This window comes from Vulpes vulpes, chromosome 4, assembly GCF_048418805.1.
Source record: "Vulpes vulpes isolate BD-2025 chromosome 4, VulVul3, whole genome shotgun sequence".
Lineage (NCBI taxonomy): Eukaryota > Metazoa > Chordata > Mammalia > Carnivora > Canidae > Vulpes > Vulpes vulpes.
In genome coordinates, this window is record NC_132783.1 from 106,508,922 (window position 1) to 106,529,753 (window position 20,832).

The following is a 20,832-nucleotide window of genomic DNA, read 5'->3' on the forward strand; positions in this document are numbered from 1 at the left end:
ACAAAAACAAAAAACAAAAAACAGAACTATACGCTACTACCTCTTATAAATATAGATGCAAAAGTCCTCAACAAAATATTAGCAAACTGAATCCAACAATACATTAAACACACACACACACACACACACACACACAGCACAACTGAGTAGGATTTATTCCTGGGATATAATCAACATCACATCAATAAACAAGGGATGAAAATCATATGATCATATCAATAGAAGCAGAAAAAATATTTGACAAAGTACAACAACCACTCATGATAAAAACCCTCTGTAAAGTAGTAAAGTAGGTTAGAGGGAACAAACTTCAATATAATAAAGGCCTTATATGAAAAACCCACAGCCAACATTATACTCAATAGTGAAAAACTGAGAGCTTTTCCCTCAAGGTCAGGAACAAGACAAGGATGTCCACTCCACCGCTTTTATTCAACATAGTACTGGAAACCCTAGCCACAGCAATTAGACAACAAAAAGAAATAAAAGGCATCCAAATTGGTAAGAAAGAAGTGAAACTCTCACTATTTGTAGATGACATGTATAGAAAATCCTAAAGACTCCACCAAAAAACTACTAGAACTGATATATGAATTCAGTAAAGCCACAGGATACAAAATCAATGTATAGAAATGTGTAGTATTCTTATACACTAATAATGAAGAAGAAAGAGAAATTAAGAAAATACCATTTAGAATTGTACAAAAAACAATGCCTAGGAATAAACTTAACCAAAGAAGTGAAAGATCTGTACTCTGAAAACTGTAAAATATTGATGAAAGAAATTCAAGATGACAGAAAGAAATGAAAAGACATTTCATGCTCATAGGTTGAAAGAACAAATATTGTTAAAACTTCTATACTGCTCAAAGCAATCTACAGATGTAATGCAATCCCTATCAAAATATCGAGTATTTTTCACAGAACTAGAACAAATCCCCAAATTTGTATGGAACCACAAAGACCTCTTGAAATAGAAAAGCAATCTTGAAAAAGAAAAACAAAACTTGAGTTACCACAATTCCAGATTTCAAGTTATGGTACAAAGTGGTAGTAATTAAAACAGTATGATACAGGCATAGATCAATAAGACAAAACAGGAAATTTGGAAATAAACCCACAATTATGTAGTCAATTAATCTTGGACAAAAGAGGACAGAATATACAATAGGAGAAAGACAACTTCTTCAACAAATGGTATTGGGAAAACTGGACATTCAAACAAATGAAACTGTACCAGTGCCACCATACATAAAAATAAACTCACAATGCATTAAAGACCTTAATGTGAGACTGAAAGCTATAACAATCCTTGAAAGAGCATAGGCATTAATGTTTCTGCATTGGTTCTAACAATATTTTTCTAGCTACGTCTGCTGAGGCAAGGGAAATGATAGCAAAAGTAAACTATTGGGACTATATCAGAATAAAAGCTTTGGACTAGTGAAGGAAACCATCAATAAAACTAAAAGGCAACCTATTGAGTGAGAGAAGATATTTGCAAATGACACATCTAGTGATGGCTTAGTACCCAAAATATATAAAGAATATATAACTCAACATCTAAAAAAACAAACAGTCCAATTAAAAAATGAGAAGCCATGAACAGACATTTCTCTAAAGAGATCTAGATGGCTAACAGATACATGAAAAATACTCAATATTACTTGTCACCAGGGAAATGTAAATCAAAACTACAATGAGATATCACCTCTCACTTATCAGAATGGCTAAAATCAAAAACACGAGAAACAAGTGTTGATGAGGATGTAGAGAAAAAGGCACTCTCTTGCACTATTGGTGCAAGACACTATAGAAAACAGTATGCAGGTTCCTCAAAAAATTAAAAATAGGAATACCCTATGACCCAGTAATCACACTACTGGGTATTTACCCCCTATACAAAAGCACTAATTCAAAGGGACACATGCACTCTTATGTTTACAGCAGTATTATCAATAACAGCCAAACTATGGAAGCGGGCCAAGTGTCCACTGATAGATGATTAGATACAGAAGATGTGGTAGATACATATACAATGGGTTATTCAGTCATAAAAAAGAAATGAAATCTTACTATTTCCAACAACATGGATAGAGCTAGAGAGTACAATGTTAAGCACAGTAAGTCAGAAAAAGACTATGATTTCATTTATGTGGAATTTAAGAAACAAAAAAGCAATTAAGTAAATAAATAAATAAAAGAGAAACACAGAGAGAGATAAGAAACAGACTCTTAACTATAGAGAATAAACTGATGGTTACCAGAGGGGAGATGGGTGGGGGGATGTGGGAAATAGGGGATAGGGATTAAAGAGTATACTTATCATGATGAAAAAAATAAAAATAATAAAAAAAATGCACAAAAGAAATGAAAAACCACCCCAAAGCTCAAAGTGAGAATGGGTAAATTGTGCTATATTAATAAAATCAAATATTCTACAGCAGTTACTATGAATAAACTATAACCTCAGTCAACAATGTGATTCTTGGGGGATCCCTGGGTGGCGCAACGGTTTGGCGCCTGCCTTTGGCCCGGGGCGCGATCCTGGAGACCCGGGATCGAATCCCACATCGGGCTCCCGGTGCATGCTCTTCAGCTCAGAGCATGATCCCAGAGTCCGAGGATCGAGTCCCGCCCACATCAGGCTCCCTTGCAAGGAGCCTGCTTCTCCCTCTGCCTGTGTCTCTGCCTCTCTCTCTCTCTCTCTCTCTGTGACTATCATAAATAAATAAATAAATAAATAAATAAATAAATAAATAAATAAAACTTAAAAAAAAACAAAAAAACAATGTGATTCTTGAAACATACATAATGCAGAATATAAAGACAAGTCTCAGGAAATGGCATACACCGTAATCACACTTTTTGGCAAGGTTCAGGAAAAAGGCAAAATTATGTATCATTTGTATGGATATACATGCTATAAAATTATACACAGGGAATAAGTTTATTATTATTTTAAAAAATATTTTATTTATTTATTTATTCATGAGAGACACATAGAGAGAGGCAGAGACATAGGCAAAGGGAGAAGCAGGTTCCTTGCAAGGGAGCCTGATGTGGGCGGGACTCGATCCTCGGACTCTGGGATCATGCTCTGAGCTGAAGACAGACGGTCAACCGTTGAGCCACCCAGGTGTCCCGTGAGGAAATTATTAATGCAGAATTTAAATGGTGTTATCTGTTGGTGGATAGCAGGCAGATGGGATAGTAGAGAAATTCTTACGTAATACCAAATTATTGAAATCTTTTGGCTTACTGGTTTGGTTGTCTTTTACAGGTTCATGTATGTTGATTTCATCTTTATGTTTTATACTTTATGTTTAGTAACCTTCTATATTTATTAAATACATTAAAATAGATATAAGACAAAGAGACCTCATCCCAAAATGATCTTAAATATAATAAAAATGTTTATATTAATATGCTTTTGGTGTGAGATGCACACCAATTTCTTAAATTATCATCTGGGGGATCCCTGGGTGGCTTGGTGGTTTAGCGCCTGTCTTTGTCCCAGAGCGTGATCCTGGAGTCCCAGGATCGAGTCCCACATCAGGCTCCCTGCATGGAGCCTGCTTCTCCCTCTGCCTGTGTCTCTGACTCTCTCTCTCTTTCTGTCTCTCATGAATACATAAATAATCTTAAAAAAATTATCATCTGCAATTTGTAGTTCCTCCCAAAATAGCCGCCCCCCCCCCCCCCCGCCCCTTTTTAAAAGGGAAATAGTAAGTAGATGGAATAGGAAGTGAGGAAGTGGAGATAGTAAGTATAGAGAATTTTTTATCAAGACAAACTACAAAGATGGTAGAATTTTGGATTAAGAAGGGTGCTGGGAGTGAGAGGTGTTGCTGGATAGCTGCAGAAGGAAGAGGGGGCCAAAGGAATTAATAAAATTAATGTATTTTAAAGATTTTATTTGAGAGAGAGAGAGAGAGATCTCATGACCCTGAGATCGTACCTTATCTGAAATCAAGAATCAGACACTTAACTGACTGAGTTACCTAGGTGCCCCTAAAATTTATGTATTTTAAAGATAAGTGCACATTAACATGTTTTAATATTGAATGGAAAAAATCCAGTAGAAAGGCTGAAAAGGACAAATGGAATAATGTCATTGAAGGCTAAAAGACTGGAACGCTTCTGTAGTGGTAAGAGAGGGTGAGCATAAATGCAGGTGTGTTTACAGGTTTGGTAATGAGGAGCAACAAAATTTAGAATTCTTCATGAGGAAAAAGATGGTGTCAAGGAGATTAAGACAGAAGCTTGAAAGGTTTGAGAGTGCATGAAATTGGAAGGGGCTGGCAGGAAAGGAAATTTGTATACTACACTCTAAGATTACCAGGTAACCCTAGTTGCCCATTTATGGTTGGTCATTACAGAATTTAGAGTAATACCAACCACTTTATTTGTGTGATTATTTTTCCAGATTTCACTAGCCATGCCTCCCCACTCATATTATATTTGGGAGTGCAGACTCTTAATAAGAATACCTTTCAAATTGAGCAGTAGCATCTCCAAGGCTTTGCACTATACTATGATAGCTCTCCTGCAAAAGCAGAGTGGCTTGACTGTGAGCAGCATTACTTTCTTCCAGTTCAGCTTCTTTCCTAGGGAATAAATAAAAGGTAAAACCCTAATTACAAATCATTATTCTATGAAAAGGATTAGTATTTACCTTTGACACTGTGAATCATGTGTCCAATGTCTGCATCTTTGCATACACTATCCGGTAGCTTAGATCTAACTTTATGATCTGCCCTTTTTTTTTTTTTAAGATTTTATTTATATATTCATGAGAGACACACAGAGAGAGAGGCAGAGACACAAGCAGAGGGAGAAGCAGGTTCCATGCAGGGAGCCGGACATAGTACTCGATCCCAGGTCTCCAGGATCAGGCCCTGGGCTGCAGGTGGCACCAAACCGCTGAGCCACCCGGGCTGCCCCTATGATCTGCTTCTGATAGCATGTTTATTTCTGTACTAACTTCTCTTCTGGTTACTTTATGTACTAACTTCTCATCTTATCTTTCTCGCCTTTATTTTACTTTTGTTTTTATTCTAATGTAATAATTTCTAAATTTATCTTTCAATTTGCATGTATTTATGTAAGTAGTTAAAACATTTGTTTTTAGAAGAAGATAGGGTTAAAAGACTCTAAAACAATCTTAGCAGCAGCAACCAAAACTAAAGAATGTGAAAAATTACCAGTTAAAAAACGGTTGGATTGAATAAAGTGTCTCTGCATTTAAACATTTAAGAAATACTAAGCGTCTTTAACAACACTTGGTACTTCTTTGGAAAAAAAAAGTTTATAGGACCATGTATATTTATTTTATTTTAGTAACCCACATAATAAATTGTTATTATTCAAAAATTTAATAACTTACTTGGTGGATTATTTTATATAGGCAAAATAGTGTCTTGTTTTTTGTTTTTTTTAAAAGATTTTATTTACTTATTTATGTGAGAGATAGAGGCAGAGACATAGGCAGAGGGAGAAGCAGGCTTCCTGTGGGGAGCCTGATGCGGAATTCAATCCCAGGACCCTGGGATCACGACTTGAGCCAAAGGCAGATGCTCAACCACTGAGCCACCCAGGCATCCCACAAAATAGTTTTTAAGATTTTTTTTATATACAAGCCTCAGAAATGTTTTGAAATATTAACATTATGTATTACCAAACTGGTGATAAAAATTTTTAGATGAGCCTATGAGCTTGTAAGAGATCTTTTAAATAACATCTAAAACTCAGAACTATAAATAAGAAGCTTTATTTACTTATTGGCTAAGTCAGACATAGACAAAATAAACAGCTAATCAAATTCCTTCCATAATGGGCATGGGATTTACAAATATAAACACCAATAGCTAAAAGCAATCACATAGTAGTAAAGCATTTATAACAAAAATATTCTCTTCCCTGTTCCACAGAGAAATCACTTTCAATTTCTTAGTTTTTCTCTTACACCTAAAATTTCTAGGCTAGAAGGGACCTTAGAGATCATGCCATTAAAACCCCTTTATTTTATATCTAATGAAATAGAAAATTAAAGAAATTTGAATTGTCTTGCTTAACATCACAGAGCTAGTTGGCAGATCCTGTAATAAAATCCATATCTCCCAACCTCTGTACCCAATTCCTTGAGTTATAATAAATAATTGTCTCAACTTTCTTTCTTCTCTGAAACTGACATCATCTACTCAGTTTCTTAAAGTGCCTGTGCCCTGAGACTGGCTCCAGTATAGAACTATTCCCTTATTAACACTTTGGTACTGCTCCCTGCAAAAGCAGGCATATATAAAATCTTTGTGTCCTTTTATCACTTATCATCACAATAAAACAGAAAAAAGATTTTAATAAAAATATATAATAGGAGATAGATACACACTTGTGAGATACATTACAATTCTGTAAATTCGTATGTAATTCTTGATTCCTTGCTAGAAATATTTTTAGTAAGGAAATCCCAAGGATTCAAGTAACAATTATTTTAGTTACAACTTGAACTCAAGAATCAACCTGGATGTTTTAATTTAAATAAATGCAGTGGAGAAGGATGCATAATGTGATAAAAATAATAGGGAATTAGAATTAAAAGAAGTTCAAAAGGCACCTAGTTAGGTCAATTAGTGGAGCAATGGGCTCTTGATCTTGGGGTTGTGAGTTCAAAGTCTCACATTTGGCGTGGAGCCTACTTTCAAAGAAAAGTCTGAGATCTCTTAAATTTCTTATTTTTGAGTGTTTCCCAGGTTTTTTTTTTTTCTCACATTATTTCTCTGATCGCTACTTCTGAGTACTTATGCTACCTCAGAAAACGTAATTAAAGGTATAACTTATGCTATGTAAACTAATGTACACATAGGTGAAAAATGGAAATGTTTCTTATTAAAGGATGGGATCTCAGCTTTTTTTTTTCTCTAAATCTATTATTGCTATAATGCTGACATTCAATAATTTCAGACAACATATGAGTGCAGTAAAAGAACCGCAAATTTTGGTCATTTGTTTATTAACATCCTTTTTAAATTGCTGGCCTTAAAAAAAAAAAAAAACTATGCTTCTGACTTGGCTATCATACCTGTTTATATATGCCTTCTATGGGTATACTTTACTTCTCTCTATTTCTTACTTGTAAAATAATTCCAACTTCACTTACTCGCATGGTTGACATTAGAATCCTGAAAGCATGTACTGGAAAACACCTTTTTAACATCTGAAGTCATACTAAACACGAGGTCTTATTAATACAAACCCTTTCAGCTTTTCTTCTAGGAGTTTCAGTTCTTCAGCTCGAGATTTTGTTTCTTCTTCCAACTGTCTGACTAGCCTTTCAGCTTGTTCCTCTTTTTGCTGTAATTTATCTAGCTCATCCAGTGCTTGCTTTAATTCTCCCTCAAAGAGATTCCTCTCTTTCATCATTTCCTCTTGAAAGGAACATAGCTTCTGTTGAAGACTGGAGGACAGTTCCTACAACCAAACAGAAAATCACCAAAATAATATGAAATGACATCATGAGGCTTTTACTAAGCACAAAAAAGAAGTACAGATAATAAAATATGAATACTAAATTCAAGAGCTTCAAGAAACTTGAAAAATATAGATATCACCTGCATATTGTCATGGATTATATTTTGCACTGTGTTAACACTGTAGTAATTGTCATTTCAGTATTTTTTCTATGCAACACACACCCACACATACTTCTTATAAAACTAAAATTATAATTTGCAGCTGACTTTCAATATATATTTCTCTCAGATGATACTTTATAAAAAATGTACTATGATTTCAATAGTATATAAGTGTATTTTAAAGTTGTACAATATACAAATAAATCACCATTGTGAAAAAATTCTAACATTAAAATAAAGTGAAGATGGCACAAATAAATGGAGAGATATTCTGTCTTCATGGATTGGAAAAATTAGCATTGTTAAAATATCCATACAACCACAGCAATCTATAGATTCTATGCAGTTTCTATAAAAATGGGAATTTTCACAGAAATAGAACAATGCTAAAATTTGTATGGAAACACAAAAGACCCCGAATAGCCAAAGTGATCTTAGAAAGAAGAACAAAGTTGGAGGCATCATGTTCTCTGATTTCAAACTATCTTACCAATCTATAGTACTCAAAACAGTATGGTATTGGTATAAAAACAGACACACTGATCAATAGAAGGGGACAGAGTCCAGAAACAAGCCCATACATATAGTTAATTTATGATAAAAGAGCTGAAAATATATAATGGGGGAAAGAACAGTTTCTTCAATAAATGGTATTTGGAAAACTGGAAAATCACAAGCAAAAAAAACTTGCTTGTGGACTTATACTATCTTATGTCACACACAAAAAATAACTCAAAATAGATTAAAGACTTAAATTTAAGACCTGAAACCATAAATCCAGAAGAAAACACAGGCAGTTAACGATCTTGGTGATAATCTTTTGGATATGACACCAAAAGCAAAGGCAACAAAAGCAAAAATAAACAAGTGGGACTGTATCAAACTAAAATCCTTCTGCACAGGAAAGAAAACCATTCAGAAAATGAAAACATAACCTAGTAAAATGGGAGAAAATATTTGGGAGAATAATGGGAGAAAAACTTAACCCTAGTAAAATGGAAGAAAATATTTGAAAATCACATATATGATAAGGGGTTAATATCCAAAATGTATAAAGAATTCTTACTATTAAAAATGAAAAAACTTGGGGCACCTGGGTGGCTCAGTTGGCCAAGTGTCTGTCTTTGGCTCAGGTCATGATCCCACGGTCCTGGGATCAAACCCTGCGTTGGGCTCCCTGCTTGGCGGGAGCCTGCTTCTTCCTCTCCTCCCCACTCATGCTATCTCTGTCTTTTGCTCTCAAATAAATAAAATCTTTAAAACAAAAACAAAAGGAAAAAAGAAAAAACTTCAAACAACCTGATTAAAAACTGGGCAGCAGACATAAATAGACATTTCTTGAAGACATACAATTAGCCAATAGGTACATGAAAAGATGCTCAACATAACTCATCATCAGGGAAATGCAAATAAAAACCACAATGAGATTTACGTTGCACCTGTCAGAATGGTTATTACCAAAAGGACAAGAAACAGGGGTGCTTGGTGGGCTCAGTTGGTAGAGCATGTGACTTGATCTTGGGGTTGTGAGTTCAAACCCCACTTTGGCCATAGAGATTACTTAAAACAAAACAAAAACAAAAACAGACAAGAAATAATAAGCGTTGGGGAGAATATGGAGGGAACCCTTGTGTACTTTTGGTGGGAATATCAATCGGTGCAGTCACTATGTAAAACAGTATGAATGTTCCTCAAAAAATTAAATATAGAACTGCCATACAAGTGAACAACTCCACTTCTAAGTATTTATCTGAAGAAAATGAAAATACAGACTTGAAAAGATATACGCACTTAAGGTTCAGCATCATTTATAATAGCCAAGATATGGAAAAAACTTAAATATCTACTGATAGATGAAGGGATAAAGAAAATGTGGTGTATACACAGTTGAGTATTATTTAGTCATAAAAAAAGAAGGAAATCTTGTTATATGTGATGCTATGGATGGACTTTGAGGGTATTGTAATAAATGAAGTAAATCAGACAAAGAAAGACAAATACTGTATGATCTTATTTGTATGTGGAATCTAAAAATAAGCAAATAAAAACCCCAGCTACAGTGAAGATTGGTGATTGCCAGAGGCAGGAGTGGGCAAAATGGGTGAAAGAATCAAAAGATACAAACTTCCAGTTAAAAGATACTTTAGTCATGGGGTGTAATATACAGTGTGGTGACTATAGTTAACAATACTGTATTGCATGTCTGAAAGTTGCTAAGAGAATAGATCTTAAATGTTCTCAGACTAAAAAAATTCTATAGCTATATATGGTAACAGATGCTAATTAGACTTATTGTGATAATTTTGTAATATACATGAATATTGAATCGTTACGTTGTATAGCTAAAACATATACTGTTGTAGGTCAATTGAAAATAAAAACAGGGCTCTATGCCTTTAAAAAAGAATGGTCACTGTAAATAAGCATTCTTTCCATCCTTTACACTCCTCTAAGTGTACAGAGACACATTTCTTAGATACTAAGATACAAAAAAACATTTGAAAGGTCTGCCAACAATAACTACAGTTGCTGGACCGGATGGCAGAAAAAAAATAACAAAATAAAAAAGAATCCAAATAAAGTGAAAATTGCCTCTGACTATAGCCCACCCCAATCTTAGTTTCTCATTGTAGAGATAACCACTAGTTTGGTATATATGCCTTCTGGTGTTTTTCTATACATTTATATACTTAAAAATGATAGAAACTAAATATGTAAAGGTCATTTAAAAAAAATAAATCCTAAAAATAGTTGTTGAGATCTTCAAGTCAGTATATATATATATCTACTTAATTCCTTCAGTTGTTATATTTCACATCAGTGCATTCTAGTACCTATTTGCTATGCTCTAACATGCTATATAATATCAAATGTTTTAATCTGTGCCAATCTTGTAAGGGAAAAACAATTATTTCTATTTCTTTGATTATCACTAAGAGCATCTTTTCATGTGTATAGATTATCTGAATTTCTACATCTGAGAATGATGAATTTTCATCCTATGCCCATTATTTCAGTGAACTGTTTTTCTCATTGATATGTAAATTATTCTTTATGTAACCTAGATTCTTAAAAATTGTCAGTTTTGTTTCACATGCATTTAGACACTATTTTATAACATCACTGTAAATGTCCAAGTAGTAATCTAACACAAGAATGTACCAGAAAAGGGCAGCCCTGGTGGCTCAGCAGTTTCATGTGTCTCTCATGAATAAATAAAAATCTTAAAAAAAAAAAAAAAAGAATGTGCCAGAAAATAAATATTTTTAAAATTTCCTTTATTTACTTATTAAAGATCTTATTTATTTATTCACAAGAGGCACACAAACAGGCAGAGACATAGGCAGAGGGAGGAGCAGGCTCCCCGTGAGGAGCCTGATGCGGAACTCGATCCCAGGACCCCGGGATCAGGACCTGAGCCAAAGATAGACTCTCAACCACTGTGCCATCCAGGCACCCCTAAATTTTATTTTTAAGTAATCTCTACACCTAGTGTGGGGGCTTGAACTCACAACCCCAAGATCAAGAGTCACATGCTCTAGCGACTGAGCCAGCCAGGCACTCCATCAGAAAAAATATATATATTTTAAAGATTATTTATTTATTTATTCATGAAAAACACAGAGAAGGAGAGAGAGAGAGAGAGAGAGATAGAGAGAGAGGCAGGACACAGGCAGAGGGAGAAGCAGGCTCCATGCGGGGAGCCCTACGTGGGACACGATCTCAGGTCTCCAGGATCGCGCCCTGGGCCAAAGGCAGGCACTAAATTGCTGAGCCACCCAGGGATCCCCCATCAGAAAATATTTTTAAACAATTTTCTTATTTTGGTTCATCAATTGCTTATAATTTTTTCACATTATCAATAATCCGGTCACACATCTCTGCAGATAAACTTGCAGCATAGACAGAACTATTTATTCAGCATAAAATTCTAAAAATAAAATTGTTGGAGAGAAGAACATATACAATTGAAGTTTTCGGATACACTGGGAAATATATGACATATAATAAGCACAAGTTGATATTTTTTTTATATTGTAGCAAACTACCTTTTCTTGTTGCAGAAGTGAATCAGTCTGTAATTCTTTTTGTCGTAGTTTTTCATGTTCCTGTTTTTCAAGAATAAGGTTCTCCTTTAAGTTTTGCATTTCAGAATTTAGAGTTTCATCCCGTACTCTATCCCTGTTGACAAGGTCTTCTATAAAAGTGAAAAATACTGTAATTAGATACTAACTTTGACAAACCAGATTTCCATATATCCATTTTTGCTACTAGCATGTTACACAGATTAAGTATTTCCAAAGAAGTAAAGCCAAAACATAACTCTGAAGTTTGTATCATTTACTATTTGTAATATATTCTAAAGTATGTAATAAAACCTCCAAACCTGTTTCTGTATCTTCTCATTTTAAATGGCCACCCAATGGAGAAGTCAAGAACTGCACCATTGTATATATATATATATTTTTTTTAAGATTTTATTTATTTACTAATAGAGATAAACACAGAGAGAGTAAGAGAGAGAGAGAGAGAGAGAGAGAGAGAGAGAGAAGGAGAGGCAGAGATACAGGCAGAGGGAGAAGGAGGCTCCACGCAGGGAGCCCGATGAAGGACTCAATCCCGGGTCTCCAGGATCATACCCCGGGCTGCAGGTGGCACTAAATCGCTGTGCCACCGGGGGTGCCCCATTGTATATATTTCAATGAAGACAAGCAATATATTGAAACAAACAGAGAACAAATATTATAAAAGATAAAAATTCTCAGAGAACAGGATTCATATGTTTACATAATTACTAAAAAAAAGTTGTTTTAATATACCATTACTTTCCTTAAATATTGTACATATTACTTATCTAAATACCTTTTTCTTTTTCGAGTAGCTGACACTTAGCATTCAGGTCTTCTACTTGTTTAGAAAGTAAAACAACATTTTCCTCAAGAGACTGCTTAAGGCTTACAACTTCATGATTCTTCTCTTTCAAATTTTCTTCTAATTGGGCAATATCTAGCTTGTATTTCTCCACTTGATCTGATGCACAACTGCATTAAAATAAATTATTTTGAAGAGCACATAATTTAGGCACAGGGAAAATTAACTGAAAATGATGTATTCATCACTAATCAAGGTCCAATGAAAAACTACTATTCATATTACCTAATTTCTTCGATGTATTCTAAGAGTTTTTCTGTTTCAGATTTTTCATCAGTCTTTTCCTTCTCTATTGAAACACTGAAAAAAATTGCATATATCAATACATACAATAATCACACACAATGCTTAATCTGTACCAAATACTGCCATATCAGATAGGCTGTCTCTAGAGTCCAAATTTCCTTTTTTTAAAAATGTGTGTGGTTTTTTAAAAAAGATTTTATTTTTATTTTATTATTATTTTTTATTTTTAAAGAATTTATTTATTGATTTGGGATAGAGTGAGAGAGGGGGAGAGCACAAGCAGGAGGAACAGAAGAAGAGGGAGAAGCAGGGCTTGATCTCAGGACCCCAGGATTATGACCTGAGCTGAGGGCAGATGCTCAAGTCACTGAACTACCCAGGCACCCCTATAGATTTTATTTTAAAATAATCTCTGCATCCAATGTGGGGCTTGGCTTGAACTTAAAACTTTGAGATCAAGAGTTGCACGCTCAACTACTGAATCCAAATTCTTAACCATTACTTTACGTGACCACTCAAGTTGACAATTTAAAATATACAAATAGTCTTTGAAATTTTTTTTTAAGCTTTCCAAATAAATTCTGATAAAAGGGCTATGATGATAAGAATTATTACCTATAACATCCTGAGTGTTAGAAATGATCTTTCTTGTAGCTTTCCTATACACCACACATACAAAATGCTATTTTGTGTGCTATAATGCCTTTGATTCAGGTTGCCTTTTCTTCAGTTACTCAGGAGTTGTACTTCCTCCAAACAACTCAATTTTAAAAATGAGCAAGAAACTTAAATAGACACCTCACAAAAGGATACACATGAATGATCAATGAGCACAGAAAGAGAAGCTCGACCCTTATACTAACAAAATTACAAATGAGACACTACTTTCTCCTTAGTAGAAAGACTAAAATCAAATAGATTGACAATATCAAACTTTGGAGAGGATAGGGAACAACTAGAACGATCACACATTGCTAAGTGGGACTATAAAATGGAACAACCACTTCTGAGGTTTTCTTTTTTTTCAAGATTTTATTTGGCAGAGAGAGGAGAAAGTAAGACAGGGAGAGGGAGAGAGGGAGGGAGAGCACAAGCAGGAGGAGCAGAGGAAGAGGGAGAAGCAGGCTCCCCACTGAGGAGGGAGTCCAATGTGGGGTTCGATCCCAGGACCACGGGATCATGATCTGAGATGAAGGCAGTGGCTTAACCCAGGTGCACCCTCACTTATGAGTTTTTTTTTTTTTTTTTTTTTAAACACATTATACATATACTATACTACCCTTTGACCTAGGAATTCCAATCCTAAATGTTTATTTCTTGAAAAGTAAAAATTGGTATCTACAAAAAGAGATACATAGCAGTCTTATTCACAACAGTCAGAAACTGGAAACCCAAATAATTTTCAACAGAGAAATAGTAAACAAATGGAGGTATATTCAGGCAGATATTCAGAAATACTCAGAAATAGAGGAACAAATTATAATACAACAGTATAGATATATGCCAAAAATATTATGTTAAACAGAGACATACACACACATACTGTGATAAACATCCCCAAAATGCCTAACTAATTATGATGATGGAAGTAGAAAGTGGTTTCAGAGATTGGGGGACATCACAGTAAGGGAAGAGCAGGGGAGCAGGAAGGAGCGGAAAAAAATTTTCTGGGAGGATGTCAATGTTCTTGATCTTATTCGGGTGATGAATACAAATACAATTGTCAAAAGTCATCAAACTGAATACTTATGTAATTATAGCTCAGTAATAAAAAGAAGGCTAGGATTGTGCATTAATCACAGCTTCCTATACTAATCAATATTCCTCCATTTTGGTCTACCATCTCCATAAGACGGTGTTACAACAAAGATTATGAGGCCTTTCCTCATCATTTATATAGAAGATGGACAAAATTAAAACATTCTTCCATCTTTTCAGCGTAAAATGCTGGGAATCATCAGAGCTCAGTTGAAGAGAAAAACAGGGCAAGCAGGGAGTAGTAAGACAAGCATGAAGGACGGTTAACTCTACATAAACAAGAGTGGGGTGAGAGAGGTAAGTCAAGAATTAGTCACACTTAATAATTTCCTTTTTATTTTAGTCACTCACAGTTTCCCCTCAAGTTGTGCTATTTTCCCCTGAGACTCCTCCAGATTCTTCTGAGTGACCTGCAGCTTCACTTCCATGCCTTCCTGTTTAGCCATCATATTCTACCAACAGAAGTATATTTTAGGAAATGAGAAATTGTTCAGATCCCCAGATCCAGAAATAACATACTCACCAAAGACATCACTCACCCTCATCTTTGTTTCTCTTTTGTTTCTAAGTTTCATTAACTCGAGGCTTAGAATTCTCATAGTCTTCTGGTTATTATCTTCAGAAAACTAAGTAAAATAAACAAAAAAATTCAAAAATATTTTCTACTAGGTCCTATATAGAAATCACAGAAATATTGATTGTTCTATTACTGGGACTATTATTTACCAACATTATATTCTCGTAGAGAATTTAGACTTTGACCACACCAGGATTTTACACGGCTAATGTTCTTGTCCCTCATTTTGATGAATGTGACTTTCTGGTTTATTTCTTTAATTTTTTTTGAGGGTTTTATTTTTAAGTAATCTCCACCCAATGTGGGTCTCTAACTCATGACCCCGAGATCAAGGGTTACACGCTCTACTGACTGAGATATACAAGCACCTCTTTCTGATTTATTTTTGAAAGCTGCTTGGGTTGTCTACCTCTACATGCTGAAGAGTCTACTGCAAACCTCTAAACCAAGCTCCTTGGAGAAGATTCTGTAAAGTGTGCTTGTTTAACAAAATGCATCTGAATTGCCTGGTCTATTTTGAAATATGTAGAGTACAAGATTCATCCCAGGCCTACTAAATCAGAATTTCCCTTGGTGGGGCCTAGGAATCTGCTCCCTTCCCCATGCTTGATTCTTATGCACTCTTGTTCCCCTTGTAATCAAAGAGCTCAGCACATTACAGGCCCTCAATAAATGACTGTTATTAAACTGAACAGTGATTTATAGCCTCCTTCTACTTCTGACTAAGCAGATGACCATATTATATCCTTTAAGATCTATTAGTAATAACATAATACTAATAATATTAATAAATGAAATTTATCTATTAAACATGTTTAATCCACAAATTTATTGATTTCCCACTTCATTTCCAAAAGGATTTGAGATGGAAGCCTGATGTTATGCTATTATTTATTTGAGAGAAAGATTTTTAAAAAAAGTTTTTATTGAGAGAGAATGAAAGAGAGCATGAGCAGGGGGAAAGGCAGAGAGAGCAGGAGAGGGGGCAGGAGAGGGATAAGCAGACTTCCTGCTGAGCAGGGAGCCCAATGTGAGGCTTGATCCCAGGACCCTGAGATCATGACCTGAGCCAAAGGCAGATGCTTAACCAACTGAGGCACCCAGGCACCCCCAGAGAAAGATCTATCTATCTTTTTCTTTTCTTTTCTTTTTCTTTTTTCTTTTCTTCTTTCTTTTCCTTCCTTCCTTCCTTCCTTCCTTCCTTCCTTCCTTCCTTCCTTCCTTCCTTCCTTCCTTCCTTCCTTCTCTTTTTAAATATTCTATTTATTCACAAGAGACACAGAGAGAGAGAGGCAGAGACACAAGCAGAGGGAGAAGTAGGCTCCATGCAGGGAGCCCAACGTGGGACTTGATCCTGGATCTCCATCACGCCCTGGGCTGAATGCAGTGCTAAACCGCTGAGCTACCCGGGCTGCCCGAAAAAGATCTTTAAAGTGACTTCTAGATGTATATTCTTTTTTTTTTTTTTTTATTTTTTATGATAGTCACAGAGAGAGAGAGAGAGAGAGGCAGAGACATAGGCAGACGGAGAAGCAGGCTCCATGCACCGGGAGCCCGACGTGGGATTCGATCCCGGGTCTCCAGGATCGCGCCTTGGGCCAAAGGCAGGCGCTAAACCGCTGCACCACCCAGGGATCCCTCTTTTTTTTTTTTTTTTTTTTTTAAGATTTTATTTATTTATTCATGAGAGACACACACACAGAGAGAGAGAGAGAGGCAGAGACATAGGCAGAAGGAGAAGCAGGCTCCATGCAGGGACCCCAATGTGGGACTCGATCCCGGGTCTCCAGGATCACACCCCGGGCTGAAGGTGGCGCTAAACCGCTGAGCTACCCAGGCTGCCCTAGATGTATATTCTACAAGTTTTACTTATTTACTGGGGGTGACTTTGAAGAAGGGTGAGAAAACATCAGACATTAAAACAAAAGTAACTTGTTTATCACCTCTTATGTGTCAGGTACCATAATAAAAAAGACAATAATAATTCTTCCTGGAAGCAGCTTAACATTTAAGCTATACTGGGTGAAGGAAAAAGACCAACCTAGAGCCTAAAATTCCCTAACAACTATATAAGAAAAAAACCAACATGTTTCTACTTTATTCATTTATAAATATTATTATCAGGTTCAAATACCTTTGATTTAAGTAGCTCATTAGATCTAGTTAACTCAACAAGCTGTTTTTCTAGTGAAGCATTACTTGCGGAGAGAGATGTTTTCTCCCTGACTGCAGCATTTAGCTTGGCCTCCACCTTCTCCAACTCAGCTTCCAGATCTTGGATCTGCTTGTCCTGAGCACCACGTTCTTGCACAAGAACACGAATCTGGAAAGAAACAAAGTGATGAATGATTCACCAATACAGTACTGACTTAACTATATACTATTGATATGAAAACATTAAAATTCTAGAAAAACCTCTGTGACATGATGCTCTTAGATATTCTGATTTTACTGTTTGTACAGTCGTATTTATGTCTTAAAAATCTATAAGCGTTAAAAAAATCTGTAAGCAGTTTAAGAAGAGAGGGCTTAGTTTTAAAATGTTATTTTTAAAAATATTTTATTTTTGTTTATTTGAGAGAGAGAGAGAGCACAAGAGAGGAAGGAATAGAGGAAGAGGGAGAAGCAGGCTCCCCACTGAGCAGGGAGCCCGATGTGGGGCCTAATCCCAGGACTCTGGGATTATGAACGAAGGTAAAGGCAGATGCTTAACCATCTGAGCCACCCAGCTGCCCAGTGAGGATTTTTTTTTTTCAAGATTTTATTACTAAGTACTCTCTACACCAATGTGTGGCTCGAAATCACAACCCTGAGATCAAGAGACCCATTCCTCTGACTGAGCCATCCCGGCATCCAAAGAGAGGATTTTAATTGCTTGTAATCTTCCAAGTGTAATTAAACTATTCACTTTTAAGGTATTTCTACCTATACAAATTCTTTTTTTCTCTAGTTATATGAACTCAAATTATAGTTTGAGGGGCAGTCAGTTAAGCATCTGCCTTAGCTCAGGTCATGATCATGTGCTCCTTGCTCAGTGGGGAGTCTGCTTCTCCCTTCCCCCTTTGCCCCTCCCTGTTTGTGATCTCTCTCGCTCTCTCAAATAAATAAAATCTTATAAAAAATTATTGTTTGAAATGCTAAGTGTTCTCTTCATTTCAAGAAGGCATAATGGAATTTCTGGGTAGGATGTTATAAGTACTCCAGTACGAATGATCAGTAAGCCATCACTCCTGTTAAAATTAACAGATCAAAACTAAAACCAGTATCAAATCACATATCTGGGGCGCCTGCATGGATTAGTCAGTTAAGCATCCAACTCTTGGTTTCAATCTCATGGTCATGGGTTCAAACCTTGAGTTGGGCTCCATTGGGCATGGAGTCTACTTAAACAAATAAAAACAAAATGTGCCCCTCCCTGGCCACATATCTGACAACAGAAAATGTGGAAGCCAGGAGACAATGAAATAATTTGTTTAAAATGCAGGGGGAAAAGTGCCAATCTAAACTCTATTCCCAATGAAAATATGTTTTAAATTTGAAGGTGACATACAGATGTTTTAAGAGAAAGGAACAGCTAAGAGCATTTGCCAGCAGTAGGGGTGCAGAATAAAAAGTACTACAGTGCTTTAGGCTGAACAAAAATGATCGCAGATATTTACAAAGCATGCACTTAAAAATTTTTTTTTTTTTTAATTTGATAGAGAGAGAGCAAGAGTGCGCAAGCACAAGTGGGGGAGTAGCAGGCAGAGGGAGAGGGAAAAGCAGGCTCCCTGAGGAGCAGGAACCTGGGATCATGATCTGAGCCGATGGCAGATGCTTAACCAACTGAGCCATCCAGGTGCCCCAAACTATGTACTTTAATATAAGGACATGGACAGACTGATAATAAAGGGATCAGGAAAGATTTACCATGTAAATATTAAAAGAAAGCTTGGGATCCCTGGGTGGCGCAGCGATTTGGCGCCTGCCTTTGGCCCAGGGCGCGATCCTGGAGACCCGGGATCAAATCCCACGTCGGGCTCCCGGTGCATGGAGCCTGCTTCTCCCTCTGCCTGTGTCTTTGCCTCTCTCTCTATCTCTCTCTGTGACTATCATAAATAAATAAAAAATTAAAAAAAAAAAAACATTAAAAAAAAAAAAAGAAAGCTGAGATGGCTATATTAATATCATATAAGGTAAACTTTTAAGGCAGAAAGTATTACTAGTAATAAAGAGGGAATTTTATAATGAAAAGGTCATTTCAAGAGGAAGACAATCTTAAATTTGTTGTGCTCTTAATATAACTTCAAAATATATAAAGCAAAAAATGACAGAATTAAGAAGATAAATGGAGTAATCCATAAAGCTGGAAATGTGAAAATACTTTCCTTACTAGCTAATAGGAAAACTAGACAAAAAAAAATATCAGTTCAGATAAGGATCTGAACAAAACTTTTAACCATATTGAACTGACATCTTTAAACTATATCAAGAAGTGCAAATACTTTCTAGTACACATAAAGCATTTACCAAAATAGATTATTTGTTAGGCATAAAAGTATCAGGAAAGCATACCTGTATTAAGTCGCATGAGGTATGTTCTACTCTTCCTTATTGGCATTGTATTGATACTAATCTTGGTATTTTTTTTAGCCAAAATTGTTTAACTAAAAATGTAGCAAACGTCATTTATATATAGATGGCTATGAAATAGATGTGAGGGATTGAATGAGCTTTAAGTTTCCTTACCAGAAGATTTATACTTATATTATTGATTTACAACTAATGTTTATAGCATAGTGTTATAAAATAGAAAAAAGAGGGGCACCTGGGTGGTTCAGTGGCTGAGTGTCTGCCTACTGTTCAGGTCATGATCCTGGGGTTCTGGGATCGAGTCCCTCATTGGGTTCCCCGTGGGGAGCCTGCTTCCCTCTGCCTATGTCCCTGCCTATGCCTCTCTGCTTCTCTCTGTGTCTCTCATGAATGGATAAATAAAAATCTTAAAAAAAAAAAAAACAAAAAAAACAAAAAGTAGTGGCAGCGTGGGTGGCTCAGAGGTTTAGCGCCGCCTTCAGCCCAGGGCGTGATCCTGGAGACCCAGGATTGAGTCCCATGTCAGGCTCCCTGCATGGAGCCTGCTTCTCCCTCTGCCTGTGTTTCTGTCTGTCTCTCTCCTCTGTGTTTCTCATGAATAAATAAATAAAATCTTAAAACAAAAGTAGAAAATAGAATACTGAGATTTATATCATGCTTTTGCAATTAAAGAAGGTAAGGCTACAAAAGAAGGGTTTGTACCCTCGAATGCCTACATGGCCAAGCAGATAATATAAAGGACAGAGAGCCAGGTGAGGACTGAAAAGCAGACATGGAGTTTAAAGGAGGCAGTTCTGCATGGTCCTAGTGGATTGTTGCCCTGGAAGGGAATATGGAGAGAGTGTTGTCAGAACTTCTGACTTCTCAACAAAGCCAGAAATCTGACTGTTTTGCATGAAATTCTACTTTTAAATGTTGATAATTATTATTATTTAAAGACTTTATTTATTCATGAGAGACACAGAGAGGCAGAGACACAGGCAGAGAGAGAAGCCAGATCCATGCAGGGAGCCCGATGTGCGACTTGATCCCAGGACACCCTGGGCCGAAGGGAGATGCTCAATCACTAAGCCACCCACGATTCACTAAATGTTGATAATTAATTCAATTTAA

General features: G+C 36.0%; 1 protein-coding gene across 3 annotated transcripts in view; it reads right to left on the reverse strand.

Moving 5' to 3' along the window:
- Nucleotides 1–20,832, reverse strand: part of HMMR (hyaluronan mediated motility receptor) — a 59,464-nt gene that overhangs the window by 13,937 nt on the left and 24,695 nt on the right. For all 3 annotated transcript variants that reach the window (XR_012001192.1, XM_072756692.1, XM_072756693.1), the window contains exons 11-12: nucleotides 7,256–7,470; nucleotides 4,494–4,610 (exon numbers count right to left, since the gene is read on the reverse strand). Coding sequence is in view for 2 of the 3 variants with exons in the window: in XM_072756692.1 (XP_072612793.1) it covers nucleotides 4,494–4,610; nucleotides 7,256–7,470 (332 nt within the window). In the remaining variant the exon portion in view is untranslated. The remainder of the gene's footprint in view (nucleotides 1–4,493; nucleotides 4,611–7,255; nucleotides 7,471–20,832) is intronic.